The sequence below is a fragment of the Marmota marmota genome, unplaced genomic scaffold (assembly GCF_001458135.2).
Source record: "Marmota marmota marmota unplaced genomic scaffold, marMar, whole genome shotgun sequence".
In the NCBI taxonomy this organism is placed as follows: Eukaryota; Metazoa; Chordata; class Mammalia; order Rodentia; family Sciuridae; genus Marmota; species Marmota marmota.
In genome coordinates this window covers 22,425,373-22,452,735 of record NW_026000242.1, presented here as the reverse complement: position 1 = coordinate 22,452,735, position 27,363 = coordinate 22,425,373, and the positions used below count along the sequence as shown (strand labels likewise).

Below are 27,363 nucleotides of genomic sequence, written 5' to 3'. Positions count from 1 at the left end.
AGTTCTATAGTTTTATCTTCTAGCACTGGCTTTGCAATAAATGTGCTGCCTGAGATTGGATATCAGATAGTGGAGAAAATCTTGGGCCATCAGAGCTAACACTAAGCTGTATTTCACCTGAGTTTCCCAGTTTCAGGGACCTGCACAGTGTAATATGGGTGAGGGAAAGGAAATGTGCCTCATGCTCATTCCAAGTCTACAAGTGATACAGGACAAAACTTAAGTCAGTCCCAGGAATTTCCTGATGTGAGGACAGGTCTATCTATTCCATCTTTGAGCTATGCTTTACACAAAGTGCTAGTAGCTGTGAGATTAACATACAACCCAGCTTAGCATCAGCCTACCTAAGGAACTGCCTTCAGTTTCTACTTAGTTAAGGGTCTCACCCTGATGGACCTGGTACTGAGCACCAAGACAGAATTCTATTTTAGCTTTAGTTTCCTGTTCCCAGTGGTAGAATCTTGCTTCTTGATGTACTATCCAAGATTGGAGAAAGGGTGTTGGAAGCTGTCTCTTTGCCTACTAACTCAATTCCAGCAGTTTAGTCCATAGATATTATCCTGGTGGCAGGTGTTATAGGGCTCTCCCTGGCAATGGGTCTCACTGCAGAGGACCTGGAACTAGCTGTATTTCAAGCCTAAGACCTGGATTTAATTCCCTCTTCTTCCTTCAAGCACGTGGCATCTCTACACACTGCTATATTGCTTGGATATGGAGATGAGATGATATGGGCAACTTCCTCCTGCCTTCTCAGTGTATCTTTCCATTTTGTTATACCAAAAGCAGGCACTATGATCATCCATCTCATTCCCTTAGCTATTGCTAAGGTGCTTTGGTGCTTGAATAACACTTCCATTTGTCATGCCTATGGATAGATGTTCACTGGAGGATATTACTCAGCTACCATCTTACTCCACCTGTGAGATGAATTACATTTTATGAAGCTTATTTGAGCAAGTAGAAGATTTTAAAACCAGGTAGAATTCCTAACTAAAGTTGTTTCAGACTACCCCACTCTACCACATTTGCAGGCTGTGTTTATTTCTACAGAAAAGGAAGTGACAGTGAGATACAAAAACAATTTGATTAGTCACAGTCAGCATCTGCCTAATATGGACATGGTGGATTTAGATGGCATACTGTTAACTGTTGAAACTTGATTCCTGTGACTGGCTGAAAATTAGACATCTGATATAAGAATATCCCCTTAATTAAGTTTGCAATTTGTTTACATACTAAGTTAAGATGCAGTTTGTTACATGTGGAGGCAGCTTTAGGCTAAAATTTAACACGGAAGTACAAAATCAGACTTAGGCCGAGCTTATCAGCTTAACAGTTTATTTTGTTAATACTGAAGACATCTTGGAACAAGCCATAGAAATTGACCATAAAGCCTAGAATCTTGAAGATGAAAGATCCTGCCAGGACAAATGACAAGTCATTAGGTCTCTTTGCTACTAAAAGTTGAAATAGCAATGACTGCATCAAGCCAGGCCCTAGATGTGCTATACTTCTAGTAAACTAGAATGACCCTCACTGTTTCAACATGAAAGACAAAAAGTTCTCCCAGAGAAGACCAAAGACTCCATAGCACATGGGTTTGTAGGCTAAATGTATAATACCACATGGTAACAAAAATAACACCAGTGAATTTAAAGTGGGTGTATCCTTGGGTATAAGCAGATGCAGAAGCATTCTTATGGAAGCTTTTTACAATCTAGGATGTACAAGATACCTCAAAAATACTCATTGTCTGCTAAAAATATACACAAGGATCATACCAAAACATCTACAACACTTCAAATTGCTTTAGCTAAATATACTGTTTACAAAAACCTTCAAAAATGTGAAATCACAATTGAGTAGCTAGTCTTCTGAAATGAATAATAATGTCAAATTTTTATCATTTAATAGATAAGAATATATTAGATTATTTTTAAGGGCCAGGTACACTTAATAGGTAAAAGAAAACCTCATAGGTGGATACAGTAAAGAATTCTAAAGACATTTAGTTCAGTTCAACATTTTTATTTTTGGTATAGATTGTCAGCCTTTTGTTGTCTGCCTTTTTTATTTTTTTATCCTTCTTGTAATTATGAAATGCTTTTTTACATGAAACCAGAAACTTATTTCTGGAACAACATGTGCATTTTTGAGCCCCAATTACTCTATAAAGTTTGAGAAAATGTTAATTTTATATTCTTTAGTCTCATTCTAAAAATATTTTATGAGATACCAATTCAATAAATATTAACAGTGTGTTATGGTTTGGATATGAGGTGTCCCCCAAAGCTCATATTAAGCAATATAAGAATGTTTGGAGGTGAGATGATTAGTTTTTAAAGGCTGTAAACTAGTGATTCATCTAATCTATTTTTTAGATTAATAATTTGGAAGGACTACTGTACTGGTTAGTAAATATAGTCAGGCAGGGCACTGCTAGAGGAAGTAGGTCATTGGGGGTTTGCCTTTGAGGATGATATTTTTTCCTTGGCTCCTCTCTGGCTTCCATGAGTTTAGCACTTTTCCTCTGCCTGACCTTGTACCATGATGATCTGCCTTGCCTCAGGATAAGAGAGATGGAGTCAGCCAACCATGGACTGAGACCTCTCAAAACATTAACCAAAAATATTTTTTTTCCTCATCGAAACTGTTCTTATTATGTATTTTGGTCACAGAGATGTAAAGCAGACTGATATACAGTGTAACATAAATAATATTTCAGTGAATGATAGCCTTTAATAGCTCATTGCTTTCTTTCCTCCCAAATTTTAAGTAGTATACACCAAAAATACAAAAAATTCCAGTAAATTCTAATAAAAAATACTAAATGTCTGTGAGATATGTGTGAATGATAAAATAACCTTCATTATAACAATTAGAAGGTTTCATATAATTAAATCAGAAGTCCTTGGAATTAGTCTGCTTGAGCATGGTGAGTGCATGCTGAAGTATTTTAGATATACTCCATGGGCCTCCTTTGAAAAAGGCCATGTGGATATTTGTAATAATTTTTTAATATAATATCAAGTGGAGTAAGACTACCAACTATGTAATTATAACCATATAATAGTTTTCTTTATAAAGAATTTATTAAAATACTTGAAAGTTTTTGGTATATATTACAATTATAAACTATTAAAATATTTCAAAATTCTCAGGCTTCTGCTAGAACTACCATATGTGCCTTGAAAATAAAAATATGTTGGCTAAATCTTGCCTAAAATAAACATACAATTCTTCATGGAAAATTTTGTGGAAAACATCAAATACTTACTTTTACATTTTTCCTTTACTGTTGTTTTAGATCTCTGTTCTGTCCCCTTTATGTTAGGAGGAACCCCTAACCAGACAGTTTTAGGGAGATGAGCCATCATAACGATGTACTTTTTATATTATGTATATATTATTATATTTCAAGTGCTTAGATGCACTATTTTGTTTTAAAGCTTATGAAGTAGATAATGATATTTCCATTTTACGAATAAGTAAACTTAATCTTTGTTGTTGTTGTTCCTATTACATTTCATAATCATTCATCAGCATTTCTGTCAACCTTCCACCATGTTTTTACCAGAACCAGTCAGTCACTTCTTTCCACTTTCTCCATGACTGTCACTACCACTACCACTCACATGTAAGCATTTTGTATCTTCCATGACTATTTTAAAAATACCTGCCTAAGATAGTTGTCATTATTTCTCCTGCTTTCCTTTCTCCTAGTCATTTCATTGCCATGATACTTACTCCTTCTCTATGGAGACATTGTAAAATATAATTCACAAGTTTCTCAGCCCTGCCATAATGTCTCAAAATGCTATAGTTTCCTTCACAGCACTTATCAACTGTTTGATATACCCTTATTTGTTGATATAGGCTTCGTTTCCCCCCATTATAATAAAAGCATGGACATTCCAATTTTTCTTGGAATGATGCCTGGTCTGAAGTGATCTTCAACCATTGTGTGATGAATAAACCAGTAAATGAATGCACCTCAAATGTCTCCTAACTCAGGAAATATTCATTGATCAAAATGACTATGCACCTCTCTCAAGCTGTATTTACAATTGAATATACATTACCATCTCTTTATTGCATGCTGATTCATGGGTTTGAATAAATTTCCCTCAGTAAGTTGATCTTTGAGAATAAGGAACTGTCTCATCTTTTTATTTTCATGTTGTAATGCTGAGTATCTAACCCATATTCAGTACACATTGGAAGTGAAAGAATAAAGCATCCCTAAGAAATATTCAAATCTTCCTGTAGCCATGAAGCATAACAATTCTTTAAATGCAATGTGCTAAATTAAAATATAGATAGACTTGCAATCTATGTGGTACTTATGAAGTCTTTTGTTATTTGAGCTTTGTCTGATAGTTAAATAATATGTATCTTTCAACAATTGAATTTTGTGTTTTCAGAGATCATCTATAGCTGGGTGTTTAATGAGTTCCCTTCTTTTGTGGCGGAAGACAGCCGGCGGTTCATTTCCCAGGAGACAGGCAACCTTTATATTTCTAAAGTGCAAACCTCAGATGTCGGCAGCTATATTTGTCTGGTGAAAAACACAGTGACGAATGCTCGAGTACTTAGTCCTCCAACACCACTCACTCTACGAAATGATGGTAAGTTGCGTGGCCCAGAGGAAAATGGTCAGCTGTCTCACACATGTGAAAAACAGATATTCAGTGTTCTCTAAGCATTTGACCTAGTACAAACAAAATAAAAAGGCATTCACCATGGTTAGAAACTCAGCATTTTTATTCTGAGATTATGCATACCTTAGAAGAAAAATTTTGATATGGGAAAGTGATGATCCATGGATGAAAAATATTCATTATAATGCTACTGTAATTCCAGAAAGAAAGAGAGAATCTGAGAACTGTCATAAAGAGACCACAGTTCTTTTCTTTCCACTTTAGTGCCTCCATATAGCATATGTATATGAATTGTAAGCTTTTTATGGGTTCAGTTTTCATTACATTTTTATTTTAGCTGCTTTCAAACTGAATGTTCAGCTTTTAATACTTCATGGTACAATTATAATTGTTATTATTACTTTTTCAATAATAGGAACAGTTGGAACTTTAACTTTTAAGTGCAATTCAGGCAGATATGATGATGCTATAATTATAGGTATTGCCATCTATCTAAAGTATCTTCACATTTAAACACCTCATTTGTATTTATAGACATTTACAGTGAAGCATTGCATTAAAGAAGTCAAGTGCTGTATTACAGTTGATATATGATATGCAACTTGCTCTATCATGCAACAAAAAAAATCTATGAAGGCATTATTAAGTGAGCTAAGAACTGATTGATTTTGAAATTTAAAAAATAATCTATCTCAATGCTGTTATTTTACATACTTGGTTTTAGACTATATTTGCTGCTGGAATCTATGACTAAAGTTATATCACTGATTTTTTTTTCTTACTATTTAGTGTGTCTTTAGATACATACATACTCATTAATGAAGTTTATGAGACTTACTAAGCTATAAGTATACACACACACACAGTATTGTAGACTATAGATTTTAGTAACCTTAGTGGATAGAGTACAAATACAATATTCATTTTAAAGAGGAGAAATCCAACCTGGAACATTAGAGAGATGATGAGTCCTGCTAAAGCCCACACAGGGTAGTGTCATGGATGAACAGGTGGGAAACATGAACAGGGACTGGCAGACCAACCCAGAGGCTACTGAAACTAAATAGAGGTGATATAGGATGGAACAAAAATAGTGATAGTAGCCTTAGAGGGTAAGAAAGATGACTGAGATATTAAGTGGGTAGAATTATCAGGATTTGAAAACTAAATATGGTGCTCTGGACTGCAGGGAGATACTGTATAAGACAATTTCAAGGTACTGGCATACTTCAATGAGTGTGTGCTGCTTCTTCACAAGAGGCAGGTGGAGGAACAGATTGCTGAGTGGGTGAACATGAGGCATTTTGTTTTGGATATGATAAGGTGAAGTGTCCACAGAAAATCTCTGTGGAGCTATATATAAGCATTCCAATATATGTTCCTAATATCCATAAGACAGCTAGGCCAGGTAAAGAGATTTAAGTGTCACCATTGTGTGCTCCATCATTCTAGTTGAAGTTCTGAGTGTGTATATATTTTGCTTACTTCAAATTTATTTTTCAAATTTATCTAATCAACATCTTGGAATTGATTTGCTTCTCTGTGAGCTGTTTTCATAAAATTTCAGAGCACTCTTTCATTAATCCTTTAAGAATTTAAAGCATCCTTACCTGAGAATTGTAACATTCTTCTCTGTGAACAATTAATTGCATTTACACTATTCATTTATATATAATTACACCTTGCAGTTGGTTCAGGCCTGAGGTTGGAGAGTCTTTTCCAGCTTCTTTTCATACAACAGACCTCTTATTACACGTGCCAGTTACAAGAATAACACATGGATTAGTCAGAACCCCAAAACTAATACTACCTCCACTAGTTAGTTAAAAGTTTCAATGTCCATGGGTAACTTTTAATTCATGGCCCAAATGTGTCACTTAACTTTACTTTCTACCTTCTATACTCAACCATTAAAGAGTAATCCTTTGCTGATATTTAAAATACTCCATTCCTTCCAACTTTTGTTTCTTTTGTTTGGCAAACCTCTGATCCCAATGAATTCAACTGTAGTCTTACTCTGACTGCTTCAAAAGTAACACCCACTGTGGATTCATGATCACCAATTTGAAAGGCGCTACTCAATTCCATTAAATTAGATGATTTAATCTACTGTTCTGTCAAAAGCTTTTGGATGCTTCTCTGCTTTCCTTCAAATGGACAGTTCCTCCACTACCACTTCACAGAACTATTTAAGTTGTCAAGCTCATCTTTCTACTAACACAGTTCAAATCTAACTAATTGCATCTTCATCCACATCATTATTCCCCATCCCATTCTTTCTCAATAGAGATATTCATCCTGCTAGAACCAATCCCCAATCCATCCTCTACTGTTGGTTTTCATTCCCTCTGTTTATTCAGAATAATGCACTATTAGTCATTGTTTCTTATATAATAAATGATATGTTACTGGACATGAATAATTTTAGTTGTCAAATGAATTGAAATAATTGCAATAATCAATATTGTTAATTTTTAATAAATGTCTATCTTCAACATTATTTGAGAAATACTCTGACATGATTAATAAGTGCAGCAAAAATAAGTAAAACAACATGGTGATTTCAAATTTAACTGAAAAAAAAAGAACAAGTAGAATAAATCTACTAAGTTTCAGTTATATCACTCAGGGACAGTCTTATTTTTTACCAGAGAAGACAGAAAATTCACATTTCTTATTTCTTTAAATTACCTAAGTCTGTTGTTTCCTTGGTTGTTGTCTATTAATATCTTTTTTATCATGTTAAAACATCCCTATTGAATGAATGTAGCAATGCAGAGAAACAAAAAAACCATATTGATCCTGCTCTCTGTTCTTAAAGTTCACTCTTTAGTGTTTCATTTTTTTAGGGAAAAAAAGTTATTTTTAATTCACATATTTGAAAACTTTCATGTAATGCTAGAAAATACCTGTATTTCTTGGTTAATCAATTTTAAATAATAGTTGTTTAATCCCTCAAATAAGTATGCAAGCACTTCTGTTCTCCTGTCATATGTTCATATATTCTTTTTTAAAAAATTCATTTTATTTAGTTATACATGGCATTAGAATGCATTTTCATACATCATATATAAATAGAGTACAACTTCTCACTCTTCTAGTTGTACATGATGTGGAATCATACCAGTCATATATAATCATATATGCACATAGGATAATAATGTCCAACTCATTCTTCTATCTTCTCAACCCCAAATCCCCTCCCCTCCTTAAACAGGGTGTATATTCCCCTCTGTCATGTTCAGATATTTTCATAGTTTTTCTGTTGCTTCCCTTTTAGATTCAATAATGTACTAAATCTTTGCAGTTTTCATACTTTTCAAAACAAATTTTAATTTCCTACCTCATAAAATTAGAATAATTTTATCCCTACTTTTTACTTCTCCTTCCCTCAACTACTTTTATCTTCTTTTGTCTTCTACTTTCGCTTCTATATTATCATCATCAAATACAACAAAATCTTATATGCTTCCCCTTCAACTGATTCTGGAAGCTAATAGTCAATAGATATTTAAAAGTTAGTACTATGTAACAATTCAGTATCATATTACTCCAGATTTTCAGTCATTTTCTAGATATTGATGCTATACCAGATGTATTTTTTCCTAATATGTAAAACTTAGAATTAAGTATAATATAATGAAAAATCAAACTAATAACACTAATAAGATTGTAATACATTTGGCCTGTAGAAGAAAAACAATAAGTAGTTCCAATAAAAGTGTTCAGATATAAACAAAAGTCATAGCAACAAAGGTGATAATTGAACAGTGGTGTGAGTGAGAAAGCACATGGAGACAGTAGGAAATGAGAAAACAAGTACACTTCGGATCAAGTCTTGAATAAGCCAGATGACTTGAGGAGGGTAAATAATGAAATACTGTGAAATATAATAAGAAGACACAGAGAAAATAGGAAACAGAGTAGTGCGAAGAAACCAGAGGATATGTTTCAGTGAGGGGGTGGGCATAGACATGCAGTTGAAGAACAGAGTGTGCACACCTGCTTGTGTCCCTTCTGAGACTCTACAGCAAGAAATCTATATCATCCATGAGAAGGCTTGAGGAGGAAAAGGTATCACCAACACATCAGACATTTTGATATATTTCTGGACAAATGAGGAAAGATGTGAGTTAAAGGATTAAAACAGTAGGAAAAAAAATAAATCTGAATAAAATTTAAAGGATAAACAAAAGGAATTGACAACCATGTGCCAGATATAAGTCTGAAAAACTGAAATCAAAGTTAGCAATGAGGGTGGGTGGAAGAAATGGGACTTAAACTAAGGGGGATAGGTAGAATGGACAAGTCACAGTAAAATGTTAGAATCCCTTCCGTATCTCTATTTGCAAAAATTTAAAGGATCAGTTTCAGTAAATTGAAGCTAAAGGTTTTTGTTGTTGTTGTTTTTTTTTTTTATGGGAGTGGTGGGACATAGTGAAAAACCTTTTCCTGACATTTGGGTACCTACTTCCTGACAGCAAACTCCCTGCCCTCTCAATTTAAGCAGAACATCAACATGAACACACTCCACTAGTGTGTCTACAGACACACCTTGCAAGAACCCAGTACCACTTTCCAAATTTCTCAGATTTAATATTTATAGGCAATTCAAAGTTAGCTGTTACATTTAAAAATTACTAAGCGTATTGGTTGATTACAGAATTCCAAGATGATGCGTAAAAAGCAAGAAGCTCTTAAAATGTGTGTCTTAAGATGACTATAAGACACACACAAATTAGACTACAATCAATTTTAATTTAAAAACTTTCATTATTTTATCTCTTTTTAAAATAATGTAATCAGAAAGGGTATTCATAAAAAGAACATTATCCTGAATATTTTCCCAAGTAGGTGGCATATATTAAACACTTATTCTGAAAATAGAAATAGAAAATTGTAGGTGAATCCATTTATTGCACTATAGTCAGCTGGAATTCCTGCTGGGTCTTACAAACTTCTCAGTGCAGAGATAGGCATTGTAATAGATGTTTCTGCAAACTTGGCAAATACCTCTGCAGGGATTTGAATATAAAAATTATGTTTAATCTGCTGTGACCATAGAGTTAGCTATAAAAATCATTTTTAAGAGCATTGTGATTTTATAATTCTCTAAAAAAATATAGATTTTTCTAAAAATAATAAAGGATACATGCATAAGCAAAAGTTTTTGTTTCAAGTACAAGTAGATTTTTGCTTAATAAACTGTCTGTTATAGAAAGTATTATTTTACCTTAGGTTCCTCTAAAAGCAAAGCTTGAAACACAATGTTCTTGGATGTAGTTTATTTAATTTCTCTCCAGAGAGCTGGAGTAAGTAGTGTTGGGTCAATCAGTGAAAAACAGGGCTTCATTATGGAGATGACCATTTCTCTAGGCATCTGGAGCTTTATCCCACAGGAGCAGAGCCTAACAAGCCTACTCAGATTGATGACTTGGAGGATGAATCAATGGACTTCCCTCCCCGCTTACTTGGAAGTAATTCTATAGGCAGTGAAAGCCCTTGAACTTCAGGTGGCCCTCAAGTTGCAATTTCCTGGAACTGGCTTCACCTATACAAACCAGGTTATAGTAACAGGTGTGAGAGTAAAAAGTACAGCCAAGATCACTGGAACTGCAGCACAAGGGACATGTGAAACATTGGTGATAATGAGAAAGTTTTCACAGTTCTAGCATATTTGCTTATAGAAAGGAATTCCATTTTCCATTTATATGATTTCAAATATCCTAACATTGATAAGGATGTTGTTTCCATTGAGACTTTCTATCACTTAGTCATTTGGTAAGGATGTTGTTTCCATTGGGCATTAGGTTCTGTGACATATATTCAGATACATGGATAAGGCTTTTTAGGACTTAAAGAAGAGTGAGAAAGCTATTTGAAATGCAGTGCTATGATACAAATATAGATATATGTTGCTATGGTAATGCCTAACAATAACACTGAACCCACTGGCTGAGAATGCTTCCAGGAGTTGATACCTGAAGAGAGTTTTAAAATTTGGAATTTGGTAGATAAAGAAAAGGAGCATGTGCATTCATCGAGTACAATATAAAATCATAGACAATGTTGTAATTGCACTCCAGTATAACACTAAGCAATGGGGTGAGATGAGGGTGTGTATGGATGGAGATCAAAGGGACATACTGTCACAGAAGAAGTATCACCAAAGAATGATCCCAGGAATTGCTGAGGAGAAGGGGAAACTTGACTGAGGACCAGCAAGGTTCTTGCCATACATACCAGAAAAGAATTTGACATGCCCTGGTCAGAGGCATAGACAGAGGTTTATTTAGGAAAGTAAATACATATTCAAGGGAGAATGGGGGCAATCTCAAAGGAGAGATACCTTTGCAGATAAAGCAAGAGATGAACATTTAAGAGAAAATATGAGTCATCTCCTGAGTGAGAGATGCATTTGTCGTATTCACAGCTCTTTGTTTAAAGGAAACTTGGTGATGAGTGGTTATGGAATGGCATGTAAGAATGACATCAGTTCAGTGATCTCAGGATGGGTTCTGGTGTTCTGGTCACTCTCAGGATTCTTAGGGTAACATGGTCTTCATTTTCTGATCAGTAGATAGTGTTGGAAAGTATTGCACATTTCTCAGAATAACATTTCTCTCTTTGCTTAATCTATTGGGGGGTGGTGGGAGGCTAAGTAACAGTGCATATATAGAGTTATAGATTTCCCCCACATTTAGAAGTAGTAGGTCAGGGAAGGAGACAGGCCTGGAAAAAGTATACAGAACTTCCAAATTTAAATATTTTTTCATTGTTTTTCTTTTATGTCTCCTTTTCTACCTATTTCTTATTTCTTCTATCTTACCTCAATACAATAAAAGTCCTTATTGACCATGTAACTGTCAAAGCAGTAGGAGAAGCTTCAACACATTTGACATGTATGAAGCACATTATTGGATTTTTCTTCTGCTCATACTGTAGGAAATTATCTTCCTGAATTCACAAATATGTATTGTACCCCTACTATGGTCAGATATTTTGTTAGGCAATCAGGCTATAACAAAGGCTAAACAAACATAACTATCCTGTGCAGTTTACAATCAAATACGAAAGAGGATCTCACCCTAAATATTAACAAAGACTGTAACTGTGCATCTCAAGATCTGCCTGCCTCACACAGTATCCTGATGAGGCATACTTCACTTATCACTGAACTACAAAGCAAAACAAATCTAACTCTTAAAAAATTATGAGTAACATAGATTTTTCACTAATGATTTAGATGGTAATAAATGAAATACTTACACTCCACAAAATACAGCAGAATCTATAATGCACCCCCTCTCACCACATTGCTCTTTGTCAAGAGTTCATTCCTGAGGTTCCATCTCTCAAATGCCTCCCCCACTCCCTCTAATACTGCTGCTCTCAGCCTTCCTTCAGGATCTCACTGTCTGTCTTATGTGCTAATTTTGTACTTTCTTTTTTTTTTTCTCTCATTTGTGTTCCTTGGAATTTAATTCAAACTTATTTATCTAAACTTATTTAATCAACATGTGTTTACTACATTTGAAGCACTGTTTTTAAAAATTTTTTAAAGTATTAAAATAAAAAGATGGAAAATATGTACAGGTTAATATCAATTACAAAGAAGTTGAAACTGTTATATTGATAGCATATGAATATTACATACAAAAATTCTAAGGTTAAAGTGGTCCACGATGTTCTGATATTGGATATTCTAACAATTTTCTGGGAAGAAATATACGTATATGTATGTATATGTACAGTTGTACATATATTCCCCAATCCATTATGTACAAGACCAGATTCCTCACCACTTTCCTAGTCCTCATCCCTCTTCCAAGATCTTTTCCTTGGAGTTCAGTCTACTTCCCAAGACAGTGTTCTCTCAATTCCCTTCCCTGGGCCATAATTGCTCCAAAGTGAGACAGATGGGATTCGTAGGAAAGAAGAAGGAGGAGGAGAAGAAACACACCCTGGGCCCTTTTCTATCTCTTGGGTAGGATAGTGAAGTAGAGAGAAGGATAATTGCATTAGTAACTTGAGAAACTAAGTGGAAATAGATTCAGAGTGCATTCAGAAATATTGGTGTATGTTAGAAAGTTCATCTGTTGTCACAGTAGTGAAAAAAAATTAGACTACAAATGCAGATAATCTACCCCTGGGGGTATTGGAGAATCTGATGGCTTGATTTTTTTATTAATGAACTGTAGGGAAAGTCATCAGCTGAAAATGTATGTATAGACAACATGTTTATGTTTTAAAGCAAGAATTATGTCAACAAGGAAATTATGCACAGAATTACCTAATTACATAATCCATGAATCAAACCCATTAGTTTACTGCTGAATAATTCAGGACCTAAGAGAAATAGAAAAATATAAAAATGGCATGGCTCTTGAGACTGTAGTAGGCTGAATAATGACCCTCAAGAAGTATAAATTCTAATTCCTGGAAATTGTTAGTATTGGCTTATATCATTCAGAAGCTTCATGGATGCAACTAAATTCAGGATCTTGAAATAGAGGCATTACCTTACAATATCTGTGTCAGTCCTAACTATAGTCACATATGTCATTAAGTGGGAGGCTTAGGACAGTTTGACTGTGGATGAGAGGGGATGTGATGACAGATGACAGAGGCAGAGACTGGAGCGATGCACTCAGAATATTCACGTAGAATATGCATTTAGACCATGAGTGCCAAGTGCCAGTGATACACACCTGGACTCAGGAGAGGGAGATCTCAAGTTTGAGGCCAGCCTAGGCAACTTAAAATTCTGTCTCAAAATAAAATTAAAAAAAAAATCTCTGGGCATTTAGCTCAGTAATTGCTTAGCTTGTGTGCAGCTCTGGGTACAAGCCCCCATACCATAAAACAAAACCAAAGCAGGGACCATGAGCAAGAGAATGTTGATAATTCAGCATCAGAAGACAGAAGAAGCAAGGAAGAAAGAATTCTCCCCTAGATCCTGTAGAGGTAGAAGGAGGACTGTTCTATCCTCAGGAGTGGCCATCTAGGTCAGGCTCAAAGGAATTTTGTTTGTTTTGCCCCAGAAAAAACACCGACAAGATGAATCTTATGCTTGCCCTCTCTGATCCCTGACATTTGGTTTGGTAGTTGATAGTGGAATTCAGCAAAGTCTGTCTTATTCCCTGATCTGTCTGTGAACTCAAAGCAGTATGAGAATTGAAATAACCTTGGGTATTCTCAGTTTTTCACTTTCTCTTATAAGTGCTGCTCTTTAGGTATCAAACGTCTTACCCTAAACCCGTGAGATCTTTTCTTCTTCTAATCTCTGCTGAAAATTCTCAATTGATGGATAGTTCCAAAGGGGCTTGAAAAACCTAGGAAAAGTAGAAGTGTGACAGGAACACTTGGATTTAGATACATGTATCTATGCTAAGGAAGCTGATTAATATTAAAACATTATGTCAAACTCCACAGATATATGGAAACTTACTTAACTTTTATTAATATTATATTTATTTTGCCATTTTATCTTTGGAAACCTTATAATCTTGATCAGAAACAAATTAAAACATCGGAAAATCACTGTACTGCAGTCCGGCTGCAGCAAAATAACCAGGGGTTGACGAACAACTTGTGTAGATTGATACAGCAGGAGTGGGAGCCGTTTATTGTAGGACAACAGAGGTATTTATACATTCCACACAGCTTATCTTAATTAACATAAACTAGATACAGCAGTCAACCAATAAGGAATCTCCATACTTAATGGCTTGCTGGCATTACTTCACAAACCACTCCCTCTGGCAAAATGCCAGGCGCCATCCAGACTTGTTTACAGACTCTAACATCACTGGATGAGTCCTGAGTAAAATGAATATTTCATTCATTCAGACATCTTAACAATTGGTCATTCCATCAAATCATTTTTTCTTTAAGCAAACTTGCAACAATCATTTGAACTTTTGTCTATGCAGATAAGACATTTTAAGAGAAACAATGTGTATAATTTCATTAACTCTCTTAATGTGTCTTAGAAACTTTGAAAAATTATTGAATATGTGCTTGCAAATAAGATATATATGTTAAATTCAAATCTTACTTGGGCTTTTTCCTGATTTTCTACATGAAAAGCTGTCATAATTTAGGAAACAAATTTCTATTGGTTGTCAATTTTTGATAATTGGTATTGTAATACTGAATATATACATTATTTTTAACATTAGAAAAGAATGCAATTTTGGTTATGAGCACTAAGTACATGTATATTGAGTGATTTGATTTCCTTTTCTATTTTCAACTTTCTTGAGAGGCTACTCTACACCCTTGTCTCTGTTGCTTCACCTTCTCTTTGCATTTAATAATCTCCCATCTGGCTTTGAGCCTGACCACATCTCTCAATGTGTTTTCTCAAAATTAATCAAATATCTTTTATAACCAAATGTATTGGTATTTTATCAGTCTTCATTATTCTTGACCTCTTTGCAATCCACATTTAAAAAAGAAATATTTTCTTTTCTTGACATGACAGGTAGTATACTTCCCAAACAGTTTCATTTGTACCTGTCAATGTTTCCTCTCTGTCTAATCCCTAAATCAGTTGTTTCATTTAATCATCCACTTGCTGTCACAGGATTCCCCTAAATTCTTGGTTACCTACATCCAAGGTTCTTCAGAGGACCGGGGACTTAACCTGTCTTTCAATCTATTCATCAGAACATGGGATAACATTGGTACTTTTTCTTTGAGTATTGTAAGGATTAAACATCAATACATATAAAACACTTAGATAAGTACCTAGTTATGTAGCAAGCTATATGAAACACTGGCTAGTAACACAATATTTATGATATAATTCCACAGCATTTCTTTGCTGTGTGAGAGATGTTGCAGTTAAGAACTATTCTTCTAAATTATTGCTATTATGGTAATTTTGTTGTTGATGTTGCTTACTGTATAAATTCAAACTCCTTTGTATACAACTAAGATATAAATAGGCATGAAAGAGATGGATGACAAATAGCAATGAGAAGAGCTTTATATCCCATTGCCTGCTTTCAATCGTTTTATTCAAACTGCTCCTGAGTTTTCCAGCTTCATTCCTTTTGTTTCTATTATCTCTGAGATGCCCTCTCATCTTCCAGCACTCTCTTTAAGGATATGAATGATTTGCCTAAGATGATATAGCTTGATAGTTATGATAAACAGGAATAAAATCTATCAAAAAGTAAGCAATTTGAATTCTATTCTAGAATTCCTTTGTTTGTCCATACTGAACATGTTTATCAAATTGGCATTGCATTTACTACCCAGAGATTTCTGCATCACCTGAAAATTCAGGGATGAATTAAACCCTTAGCATATGAAGGCATTTTATAGAATAATCAACAACCAACAACCCATCTCAACACCTGACCCACTACTCTATTTTTCCAAAATACAACTTCCCATAACTAAGATATTTCATTGGCCCAACAAAACATTATTACTCTATATTATTTCACATCACAGTTTGATTTTAAATAACATTTAGTAACAAAACTTATAAAATGCTTTTAGAAGTCTATATAAATTACATCTAGTATTTATGGCATTATAGTTCAGCAAAATTGCATCAGAATAGTCTATAGTAATTATAAAAAAATAATAGAATATATTGGAGAGATTGAGGCCATACCTAAGATCTCCCAATCAAAGATTCTGAGGCAGTCTTATATATCAGTAGTTTTGTTGTTTGTTCATTTTTGGCTTTTTTTATTTTATTATTTTTAGATATATATGACATTAGAGTGTATTTTGACATATTATACATATGTGGGATGTAACTTATTTTAATTAGAATCCTATTCTTGTGGTTGTACATGATGTGGAATTTCACTGGTCATGTTGTCATAGATGAACATAGGAAAGTTATGTCTGATTCATTCTACTGTCTTTCTTACTTCTATCCCCCTCCCTCCCTTTCATTCCTCTTTGTCTAATCAATAAACTTCTGTTAGTATTCACATATAAGGGAGAACATTCAGTCTTTGGGTTTTGGGGACTGGCTTATTTCACTTACCATGATAGTCTCTGGTTGCATCCATTTATCACCAAATGCCATAATTTCATTCTTCTTTAGTCTGAATAATATTCCATTGTGAATATATGCCATGTTTACTTTATCCATTCATATGTTGAAGGGCACTTAGGTTGGTTCTATAGCTTAGCTATTGTGATTTGAGCTGCTATAAATTTTGATGTGGTCGCATTACTATAGCATGCTGATTTAAAGTCATTTGGGTATATACTGAGGAGTGGGATAACTTGGTTGAATAGTGGTTCCATTCCAAGTTTGCTGAGGAATCTCCATATTGCTTTACAGAGTGGGTTCTACCAATCTGCAGCTCCATAAGCAATGTATGAATGAACCTTTTTCCCCTACATCCTCACTATCATTCATTGTTATTTATATTCTTGATAGTTGCCATTCTGACTACAGTGAATTGGAATCTCAGAGTTTTTTTTTTTTTTTTTTTTAATTCTAGAATGCTTTAAGGTAGACAGATCACGTAGAATGATATCTCTGTGGAGATATAGGCAATGTATCCCAAAAGTACTGGGAGCACTTATTCCTAAGAATCCTTCTTCCCCAGGTAGAAGAGCATCTCCTCTCTCAGGAGATCACCTTGTCTCTCAGATTCAGAGAGTCAACATGCCCTTCCAGAACAGCCAGTAGACTGTGAGTGTATTTAAGTGTGTTTATTGGTCACTAAAGGCAGGGTCCCACAGAAAATTGCAGAAGGAGTTCTGAACCTTATCTTTCTCTGGAAGTTTTCAGAACTTAGGTTTTCAGACATGCCATCTGGACTCACTTGTTTGTGTCTTCCTTCAAAGAGGGAATTGGAAGAGGACTGAAAGAGGCATTTTAAGTATTGAATAAAAGTTGTTTTCATCCTATAATCCCAGGAATCTGCATTTTCCACAGTACTCTTCAGATATTTCATATATTAGTCAATTGAGAACCATTAAACTTATCAATACTTGCCATATTTAATGTGATATGCTTCTCCATATTTTTAAATATCTCCTTTATACCAACAGGTTTTTGAAACAAAAGCCTATAATAGAAGTACACTGGAAAGAGATTCTTACTAAAAACACAGCTTCCTGAGTCTTTTCCTTAGATGTTCTCTTTCACTTAGTCTTAGGGGATGGATGACATTTTATCTCAACAACTGACCTTATGATGGTTTTCAAGTGGTCACCCTGTTTATGCAGTTGATTAATTTCCTTTGAAACATTTAAAATGTGTTTAATTCATAGTTTTAGAGCACCTTGAAGGGAATTATTGAAATGTAGATTAATAAACTTTTTTTTGAGGAACATCTTGATACTGAGCTTCACCTTTCACTTTATTTAGACAGCTTTTCTATTATTAAGTTGCTCATTTTTCCTAACATTGCCCGTTTTCCTACCTTACCTTGCACAGCACTTCTTAACCTGATGTATCTTACATTCCTCTGAACATCCAAAATGGTGTTTAAATATAACCTTAAGACTCCCTTTGAATTATTTTAAATGATTTCCTTTAATTTTTTATCTCTGAATTAATCCTTACATTTTGTCTCAGTTAATTTTCCTAAATTAACTTGAAGTGGATATTTTAAGGTTTTCATTATCCTGCAAGGATATTGAATTTATTATTTTGTGTCCATTTTTATTGTGTTAAAAATCACATTCAGGATACTGAGGTTTCTAAAACTACTTGTTCTGGGAAGTAAATTGTAATATTTAGGAGTGTTTCTTACATGACTCACACCAATGGAAATTTTGCAAATTTATCACAAAATAACAAGACTGTTTTTTTTTTTAACAAATGTACTAAACTTCATGTATTTAAATAAGTGCCCCGTTCTTCAAAGTAGACATACTTGTAGGTAATTGACTTCTACCAAAGTAAGCTTGACATTATTCAAAATATTTTCAAACTCCAATGATTTTCTTACTATTTTATAATCTGTGTCATTCATACTGTGGAGAGAGAGCAGCTTTATCAGTGGAAGGTTGGATAAATACTGATGTTCCCTCTATGCTCCAGTCACTGTTCTGAAAGCATTTCATACACTCTGTCATTTAGTCATCACAACAAAACAGCATTTCGAGTCTATCTTTGTTTTATAATTACAGAACCTGCAGTTTTGACAGGTAGCAGGTCCTCTTGCCTATGCTTGTCTGACTGCAGAGACTACATTTTAAAGAGTAAACATACTGCTCAGTTACTACCAGGTTAAGGGACTCCAAACGACAGAGTTGGTCACAGATCTGGAACAAAAACTATGACTCACAGATACTGTTTTCACCACTCTGTCATCCTGCCTCCCTTATATCAGTGACACATTGTGGCTTGGATTCAACTCTTCAGTATTACCTGGAATTACAATTAAAGGGTGAGGATAGAAATGATCCTCACAGAAGCAATCAGTATTTGTTTCTTCCTGGTTTGGTTGAAATAAATGTTACAAAGGTCATTATTCTAAATTCAGCAAGGAAAAGAATCTATGACATTTTTGAAATTAGACAGTATAAGGAGTAACCTACATAAGTAAAATTGGGGTTATGCTGATCTTTGGGAATGACAGACTTCGTCTTTAGAGACTATAAGGTTGCCTGCTACACAGTGTGTTAATTATCTGTCAGAATATCTGTCAAGAGAATACTGAGTCTAATTTTCTTAATAATTAGTAAGGTCTACTTAATATTACACCATGCTTTCTTCTTTAAATGTAGGCCTTCTTTTAAAATGTCATACTGCTAAAAAGTTAGTGATTATGGAAAAAGAAGAATATGCTGAATTTGGAATCTTAGAGAATATTTTCATCACTCAGAGGTTTAATAAATAAATGAATGCCAACAGAAAGAAATATTTTGCTGTCATCCTAACATCAGGGTAATCAAATACATGTAGTACAAATCTTAACAGATGGGCAACTTGTTAATGATTCATATGTATAAATAGCTGCCCTACCATAAGTTGGTGACTGCCTAAGGCTTTTCTGATTTTGCTTTGGTTTAAATTAAAAGCATATCCTCTAGAAGCTTTTAGAGAGTTTGAAATTCAGAGGTAAAGGAAGAAAATGTAGAAAGAAAAAAGAGTAGGAATAATTTAGATGATGTTAAGCTCAGAAATGAACCCTCAGGCAGTTTAATCCAAATGCAGCAGAACTATTGTCTACTGCGCTCCCTCCCCACAACATAACACACCACTCAGGCTAACATTCCAAAATGCTCATTTAGGTGAATGAACATTATGTTTTTACAAAAAGAATTCAACAGAGAGAATGAGAGGTCAGGAATTTTCACTTCAGCATGCATTTGTTGAGAAATCTCTTACGGTTTTAACTCTTTGTAGGACACTCCCAGAAAGAAAATGAGTCTCACTAACATAGGAAGAGAAGTAACGTAGAAATTTAAAACTGATCACAGAAGGGAGTTTAGCATAATTTTTAAAAATACTTCATTGTATGTATCAATGTGATCAGGTAGAGAGCTTTTTAGGAAGACTTTATTAGATTACAATTCCAGTTCTGGCTCATTTTACCACATGGCCTGCTCTGTCCTGATTCATGTAACAGTGTTTATATCTGATTTGAAATGGATGTAAAATTAAAATAATTGTAAGGAATCTGGCACAGGTTTTTTGTTTTTGTTTTATTCTGGGAGTCAAGAATGACGTGATTTTGAACCCTCTGAGAGCCCATGATATAGTAGGAAAGACAAAATGAATCTTGATTTTAAAAAGAAAATCATGTGAAAAGAATAAAATAAAATTACATCATCATGGGTGCAAAGAGGAACCTAACTTCACAGGGCAATCAGGAACATTTGCATAGAGGAACTAACATTTGTGTGCATGTTGAAAAAAAAAAGTATTTATCAATTGCCCCAATTCTGGGCTGCATTCCATAACAAGGCAAAATCATACTCAAAGCACTTGTAAAAAGGATTAAAAGAAGAAGAGCATGCCCAAAATACCTTCATCTTTCACATTTATCAGAGGCTGGTAGGAAAAAAGTATTTTATTTTCTTCACTACAAGGGACTTTGCTTCTGTGATCTAGAACCTAAAAGAGTCATGTTGTTACTACAGCCAATTTCTTTAGTGAACTCAGTAGCATTTTGTGGGTTAAAGGCAATCAAACCAATATTTGCAATGTTCCACAGAAAAATTTGTTTGGCTCCAAAGAACTGGTTACTGCAGAACCCATGGAATACGATTCATTATTTAGTATCATGGGAAGTATGTGCTTCAAAGTCAGATTTCCTGAATTCAAATCCTGGCTGTAGCATTTAATAGCCATGTGGCTCTGGACAAGTTTTCAACTTTCCTGAGTCAGTTTTCCTAAAGACAAAATGAGAAATATTCAGACTAATTCAAAGGGATTGAAGATTAGAGTGTTTATCTGGATGACTTACAAGGGTACCAGGCACATAGTAAAACCCAAAAAGTCTGAGTATTATTCTAATTATTATTTTATAAATTTTTCATGTGATAGTGATTAGCACACAACCCTGAAATATACCAGATTTCCAGTTGTAATTTTCAGGTTTGAATTTATTTCTGGAACTTTAGAAATCTTCTATAAATATGACTTAAAAACAAAGGGAAAGGTGAATTATAATCTGTAAAAATCATTCACAAATCAAATTCCCAACTATATAAGATACCACAATAAAACTAGATAAAAAAGACTTTACAAGTTATACTTGAATTTATCACTGAATTACTTACTTCCTTAAACTTTTTTAAACCTGCAAACCCAGTAGATTTATCAAGCTGGGTTAAGGTAATATACAATTTAAGCAAACTTTCCAGAGTTAGAAATTCAATATGCATGTAACAAGTGTATTTTCAGTGAACACTCACTACATGTACAATCCTTCTTCTGATACTCATCAGAAAGCATTCCCTCACACCAAAATCGAATTAGGGCAGTTTGCAAGGGAAGATCCTTTTCCATTATAAAAGCTCTGCTTGCTCACTCCTTCTTTTAAAAAGGAAGGGGGAGAAAAAAAAATACACACACGTGTGTGTGTGTGTGTGTGTGTGTGCATTTCACAGTATATTAAATATCAGTTGCTAATTGCTGTTGCCTTTTAGTATAAATAGTTAGATTTAATATTTATATTTATTTGATGGTTAGATTTTTAAATTTTTATTTTGGCTTAATACTCACAATATTCTGAACAAGAAAATATGAGGAAACTGATTTAGTGCTATTAGATATTCACACAAGAAAATAGATTCTTTGTGAATATGAGGATTAATGAAAACTCAAATATATTGTGATTTACTTATAATCATGGAGAGGCTTAATAGAAAATCTCCATTTTAGCAGTGCTAAAGACCTAAAATAAACAGATTAAAGAATAAACATAGCTGTAATATATGAATGCGTTTATCTGTTCTTAAAATATCATGTTTTGTCATTACATTTGCATATATCCATATAGAATTAAAAATTGAAATTCACAACTCTCAAAAACTGCATGGCACTGGTATAAAAATAGATATATAGACCAATGATGAAGAATAGAAGAAATTCAAACTCTTTCAGATGTAGTCATCTCATCATTGACAAATGTGCCAAAAACATACATTAGAGAAAAGACAGCCTTTTTTACAATTGGTGCTGGGAAAACTTGTTAGCCATATGTGGAAGAATGAGACTATACCCTAACTTCTCTTCACCCTACACAAATACCAACTCAAAATACATTAAAGACCTAGGAATTAGAGCAGAAAATATGCAAATTCTAGAAGAAAATGTAGGGTCAACACTTCAACATATTGGCACAGGCAATGACTTTCTCAGTAGGAGCCCTAAAGCCCAGGAAATAATGCCAAGAGTTAATAAATGGAATGGCATCAAAGTAAAAATGCTTCTGTACAACAAAGAAAACAATTTAGAATTTGAAGAGAGGACCTACAAAGAGGAGAAAAATCTTTGCTAGCTACTCTTCTTACAGGATTAATATCCAGATTACATAAAGAACTCAAATACTTAACATAAAACCAAATAACTCAATTAATAAGTGGGTAAATGAACTAAACAAATATTTCTCAAAAGAAGAAATACAAATGGCAAAAAAATATATGCAAAAATGTTCAACATCATTAGGGGTTAGGGAAATGCAAATCAAAACGACCCTGAGATTTCATCTCACTCCAGTCAGAATGACAGTCATCAGGACTATAAACATGAATAAATGCTGATAGAGTATGTTGCAAAAAGGGAACAATTTTACATCATTGGTGGGATTGCAAATGAATATACAACCACTATGTAAATAGTATGGAGGTTCTTCAAAAGGAAGTACCATATGGCCTAGCTATATCACTCATCAGTATTTATCCTAAAGTATTAAAGTCATCATAATATAGCAATACATGCATACTCATATTTAGAACAACATAATTCACAATATGCAAAATATGGGACCAGCCTAGGTATCCATCAACAGATGAATGGATAAAGAAATTGTGGTATATGTACACAATGGCATTTTATTCAGCCATAAAGAAAAATGAAATTACATCATATGCAGGAAAATAAATGGACATTGAGATCAATATCTTAAGTGAATTAAGCCACAGAAGATGAAGGGTCAAAATTTTCTATTGTACGTGAAAGCTAGAGAGGAAAAAGAAAAAGAGAAGCAATGGTCCCATGAAAATCACGGGAAGATCAGTACGGTAAAGGGACTGGTGGCAGGAGGAGGGAAGGGAAATGTAAAATACTGGGAAATGATATTAACCAAATTATATTGTGTACATGTACAAATACGTAAGACATCCCACAATTATGTACAAGTATAATGCACCAAATAAATAAATATATAAGGAAAAATTCTCAATACTGAAATCTGAAAGCCCTCATGGGGATTTGGGGAAATTTCTAGAAACTTTAGGATATCAGCCTAGTCCTAAGTAATGATGATTTAAAAAAATATATATTTGATAGTTATCCTACTAAGCTATATTGATGCTTAATAATTAGTTTTTATTACTCAGCTTATAGCAGATAAAGACTATTTATGTGACTAGAACTTACCATGATCAGAACCTATGGGAATCACACCGAAGGCATGGCTGTAGTCATCAATAAATTATCTTATTATACAAACAATATGTGAAATCTCAAAACATTAAGCAAAACATTACTCCTCAGAGAAGAAAGTATAAACAGTAAATGCTGCTGGAATTCATAGGCTGGAATCCATCACTGTGGGCTACTGTGGTTATAGAAAGTATTTTAGAGGAAAAAGGATTTAGTTGATTCAGCCTCACTAAACATAGTATTTGAGAATATATATGTTAAAAATGTCAATGTAACAAAAATTAATTATTGCTATTTAGGAGACAAACTGGTCCTAACAGTGGGCTCTGATGGACAATTGGAAACTAACGTTAAATTTTTTTCTGCTTTTGAGCATATTTTCAGGGCTTTAACTGCAGAAATAATAGCCTGAATTTCATCAAAAAGATATGGGAAATTACCAATTTTTTTGGAAAGGAAAATAAATGATGAGAACACTATTTTATAAAGATTAATCTGGAATCATAGTACAAAATTGATTGGAGGAAAAGGAAAGCAGAGTCAAGAGGTCAAGTATACCAGCAATCAAGGCAGAGTATTGAAGGTCCAAATTAGAATTATGTCCAGGAAAGAAAAAGTAAGGTACATATGCAATAAATACTAGAAAGAATATTATGAAATTACTGGGTGTGGTCTTAAAACAGTCTCAACATTCTAATAAGAATAAAGAAAGTGCTTATAGAATAAATCCAATATCTTAGAATCAAATTTCAATTAAAAAATGCAATCAAGCATTCAGCCCGAGAAATCTGTGGTTCATGGACTACAAGAGGGCCTGCAAAGTGATGTGTAGGCCGATAGAAGTAAATAAATCCACATTCAGACATTGCAGGTGCAAAAGAGAATAAAATTCCTCAGTGTTAGAAACCACATTATGATGAAGATAGACAAGAAAACATTAAAATGCAGAGAGAATGGGCACTAAAATAAAGGGTTTTCTGTGTGCTTTGAAAACATAGGATGAAATTAATTCTCTTATAGATGAGAAGATAAAATTTGAGTATGATACTGAAAGCTAAATGGTAGTGTACTAACTAGAGAAAAAGACTAAAAGGATTTCAGGTAAAGACAAGCATATGATGATTGGCATAAAGGTCAGGTTAGAGAGCTGAAGAAAACTGTCACGTGGCTACAGAATAAGATATGTGAGGAGAAGAACCACTAAGTTTAAGACTGACTAGACAGACAAGGTCCAAATAGTGAAGGACTTTGAGTGTACTACATGAGAAGCAGTATTCAGATTTCGTTTTATGCCATTATTGAATAAATAGTTCCCATCCTATTTTCTCTGCTCTCACTGACATCAAGGCTTCCTCCAAGAGTCATCTGAATTTTATATCAAATTTACCTCTACTTTGTTCTCATATTTAATCATATGAAACTTTAATACTCACCACTTTTGCAAAGATCACCAAGGATCCCCATATTGTCTAATTTAATGGGCTGAATAAAAGGAAATCTAAATTAAAGTAATAATGATCAGAAAAGAAGTAAAGGAATAGTCTGGAAAATTTTAATTGAAACCCAACTGACAGAACTTGACAATTGACTGATTATGCTGAAATGGAGAGACTTTATCAATTCATACATCCACAAAATGTTTCATTATCATATGTTCGTACCTCAGTAACTTAAAATATAAATTTTCATGGTTATGAATTGGAAAATTACCTTGCATTTTCCTCAGAATGAAAAAGAACATAATCATTGGAATACATAAAAATAAAATCTTATCAGATCCTATTTTACCTGTCACACATCTTCTACATAGTTTATAACAACTCTATTGATTAATTCAGTCATCAAATATTCTTTTTTTTTTCTTTCTTTTTATTGGTTGTTCAAAACATTACAAAGCTCTTGACAAATATTCTTGAGCATTTACTTTGAATGAAACATTGTTTAAGGGCAAAAAGGGAGACAAATGGTGTAATCGCTGTCCTGAATGAGTTTAGAGGTTTGAAAACAGATATTGAACAAAGGAGTAGAAGTGTGTTCAGATTGAACAATTGATAATCATAGGGATTAACAGCTGGGGTGATTGACTTGGTTGGAGAAGGGAATAGGCAGAGGTTCAGGAAAGACTTTCCTAAAAAAGTAATGTTTGAAGTAGAACTCAATTGTCTACAAAATTGGAAATGACTAAATAAATTCTGCTGGAAGGCAGGAGAGTGTACTTGAAGTAGGGACAAACTGGATATAACATAGTAGATTCACACAGTTGGGTAAGAAACACTAGAAGCAACTCCTGTTGCTAAGATTCCTAGAATAATTTGGACTTTACTACCTTCTACTCTCATTTCAATAGTTATGCCATCTTATGGAACAATAAGAATTTTTCCTCGGGTTGGGCGAAATAGAAGAGTGAGTGGAAGTAGCTTCAGGACTCACACAGAACTCAGTTGAACCCTTTGCCTGTTGTTTAGTAGATCAATGATGTAGATGGAGTTAATTAACATTTACAATACTTATTTTTCTCTTATTTAGAATGGGGATAATTCTATCTACCTTACTCTGGTCACAGAATTTATTGAACAGTTTACTTGCATGTATACTGAACAAAGCATCAGACTCTGACAGGTGTTCAGTCAATGGTTATTCCTTCCCTTTTTGCATCTATGGAGTGTGTTTAAGGCACATAAAGCCCTGTGTTGAGGCTGTGATAATCAGCATTCCCCCTCTGGAAACATTCCCCCTTTCAACTGTATCAAACATAGACCCTTTGAAATCAGTAAGATTTTGTAAAATATGTGGTGTATTGTTTACAGAGCAAATCAGGGAATACTGTGCTAAGGATCTCAAATGTGAGTGATAACAGCAGGAATTCCGGTCTTCTCAATAGTGACACTCAGTAAGAAAACTATCTGTGCAGGTTAAAATGTAAAAATAAATTATAACACTAGTTTAAAGCAACTGATTTGTCACATTTCCTCCTAGAGTTAGGCAACAAGGCAGGTCATCAGCTAAGCTGGCAAAACTAATTCCCCTAGGAATTCCCTTGAGTTCTTGGGAATTAGTATATGGATTGGTAGACAGTTATGAGTAGAAAACTATTGTGGAGGGAGTAGTTCTTCTAAAGAATGATGAAAATTTATGAATAAAAAATTATTTGAGTTGTTCTCCGTAGTTGAAAGAACAGATGCTCCATCAAGTTAACCTAAGTATGGTCCTTGTAGTCTTAGAAAGCATACAACATAAGACAAAGGAGAAATCAGAGAAATCCAAATTTAGTTTCCATAACACAGCATGACTATTGAGAGGAGAATGGAAGGTAGTAGAGTCCAAATTGTTCTAGGAATCTTAGCAACAGGAGTTGTTCCTGCTGTTTCTTGCCCGATTGTGTAAATCTACTGTTATATCAGTTGATCCTCACTTCAAGTACATTCTCCTACCTTCCAGATGATGTGTATGTAAAAACTACTTAGATGTGCCTCAAGTCACTTTTATGTCATTTGACTCTCACTACATCCTTTCAGCTTCTCATAGGATTGTTATAATTATGACAATTAATGATTAATTTATCTAATACAGGGTAAATTATCATATTTATAAAAAAAAAACCTTTTCCTTTCTCTTTTTAATGGAAAATATAAATGTTTTAATTGA

At 34.0% G+C, this 27,363-nt stretch overlaps 1 protein-coding gene across 1 annotated transcript in view; it reads left to right on the top strand.

Moving 5' to 3' along the window:
* Positions 1–27,363, top strand: part of Cntn5 (contactin 5) — a 1,225,793-nt gene that overhangs the window by 861,545 nt on the left and 336,885 nt on the right. Inside the window, exon 8 of the mRNA XM_015489961.2 lies at positions 4,425–4,628. Coding sequence (XP_015345447.2) covers positions 4,425–4,628 — 204 coding nt within the window. The remainder of the gene's footprint in view (positions 1–4,424; positions 4,629–27,363) is intronic.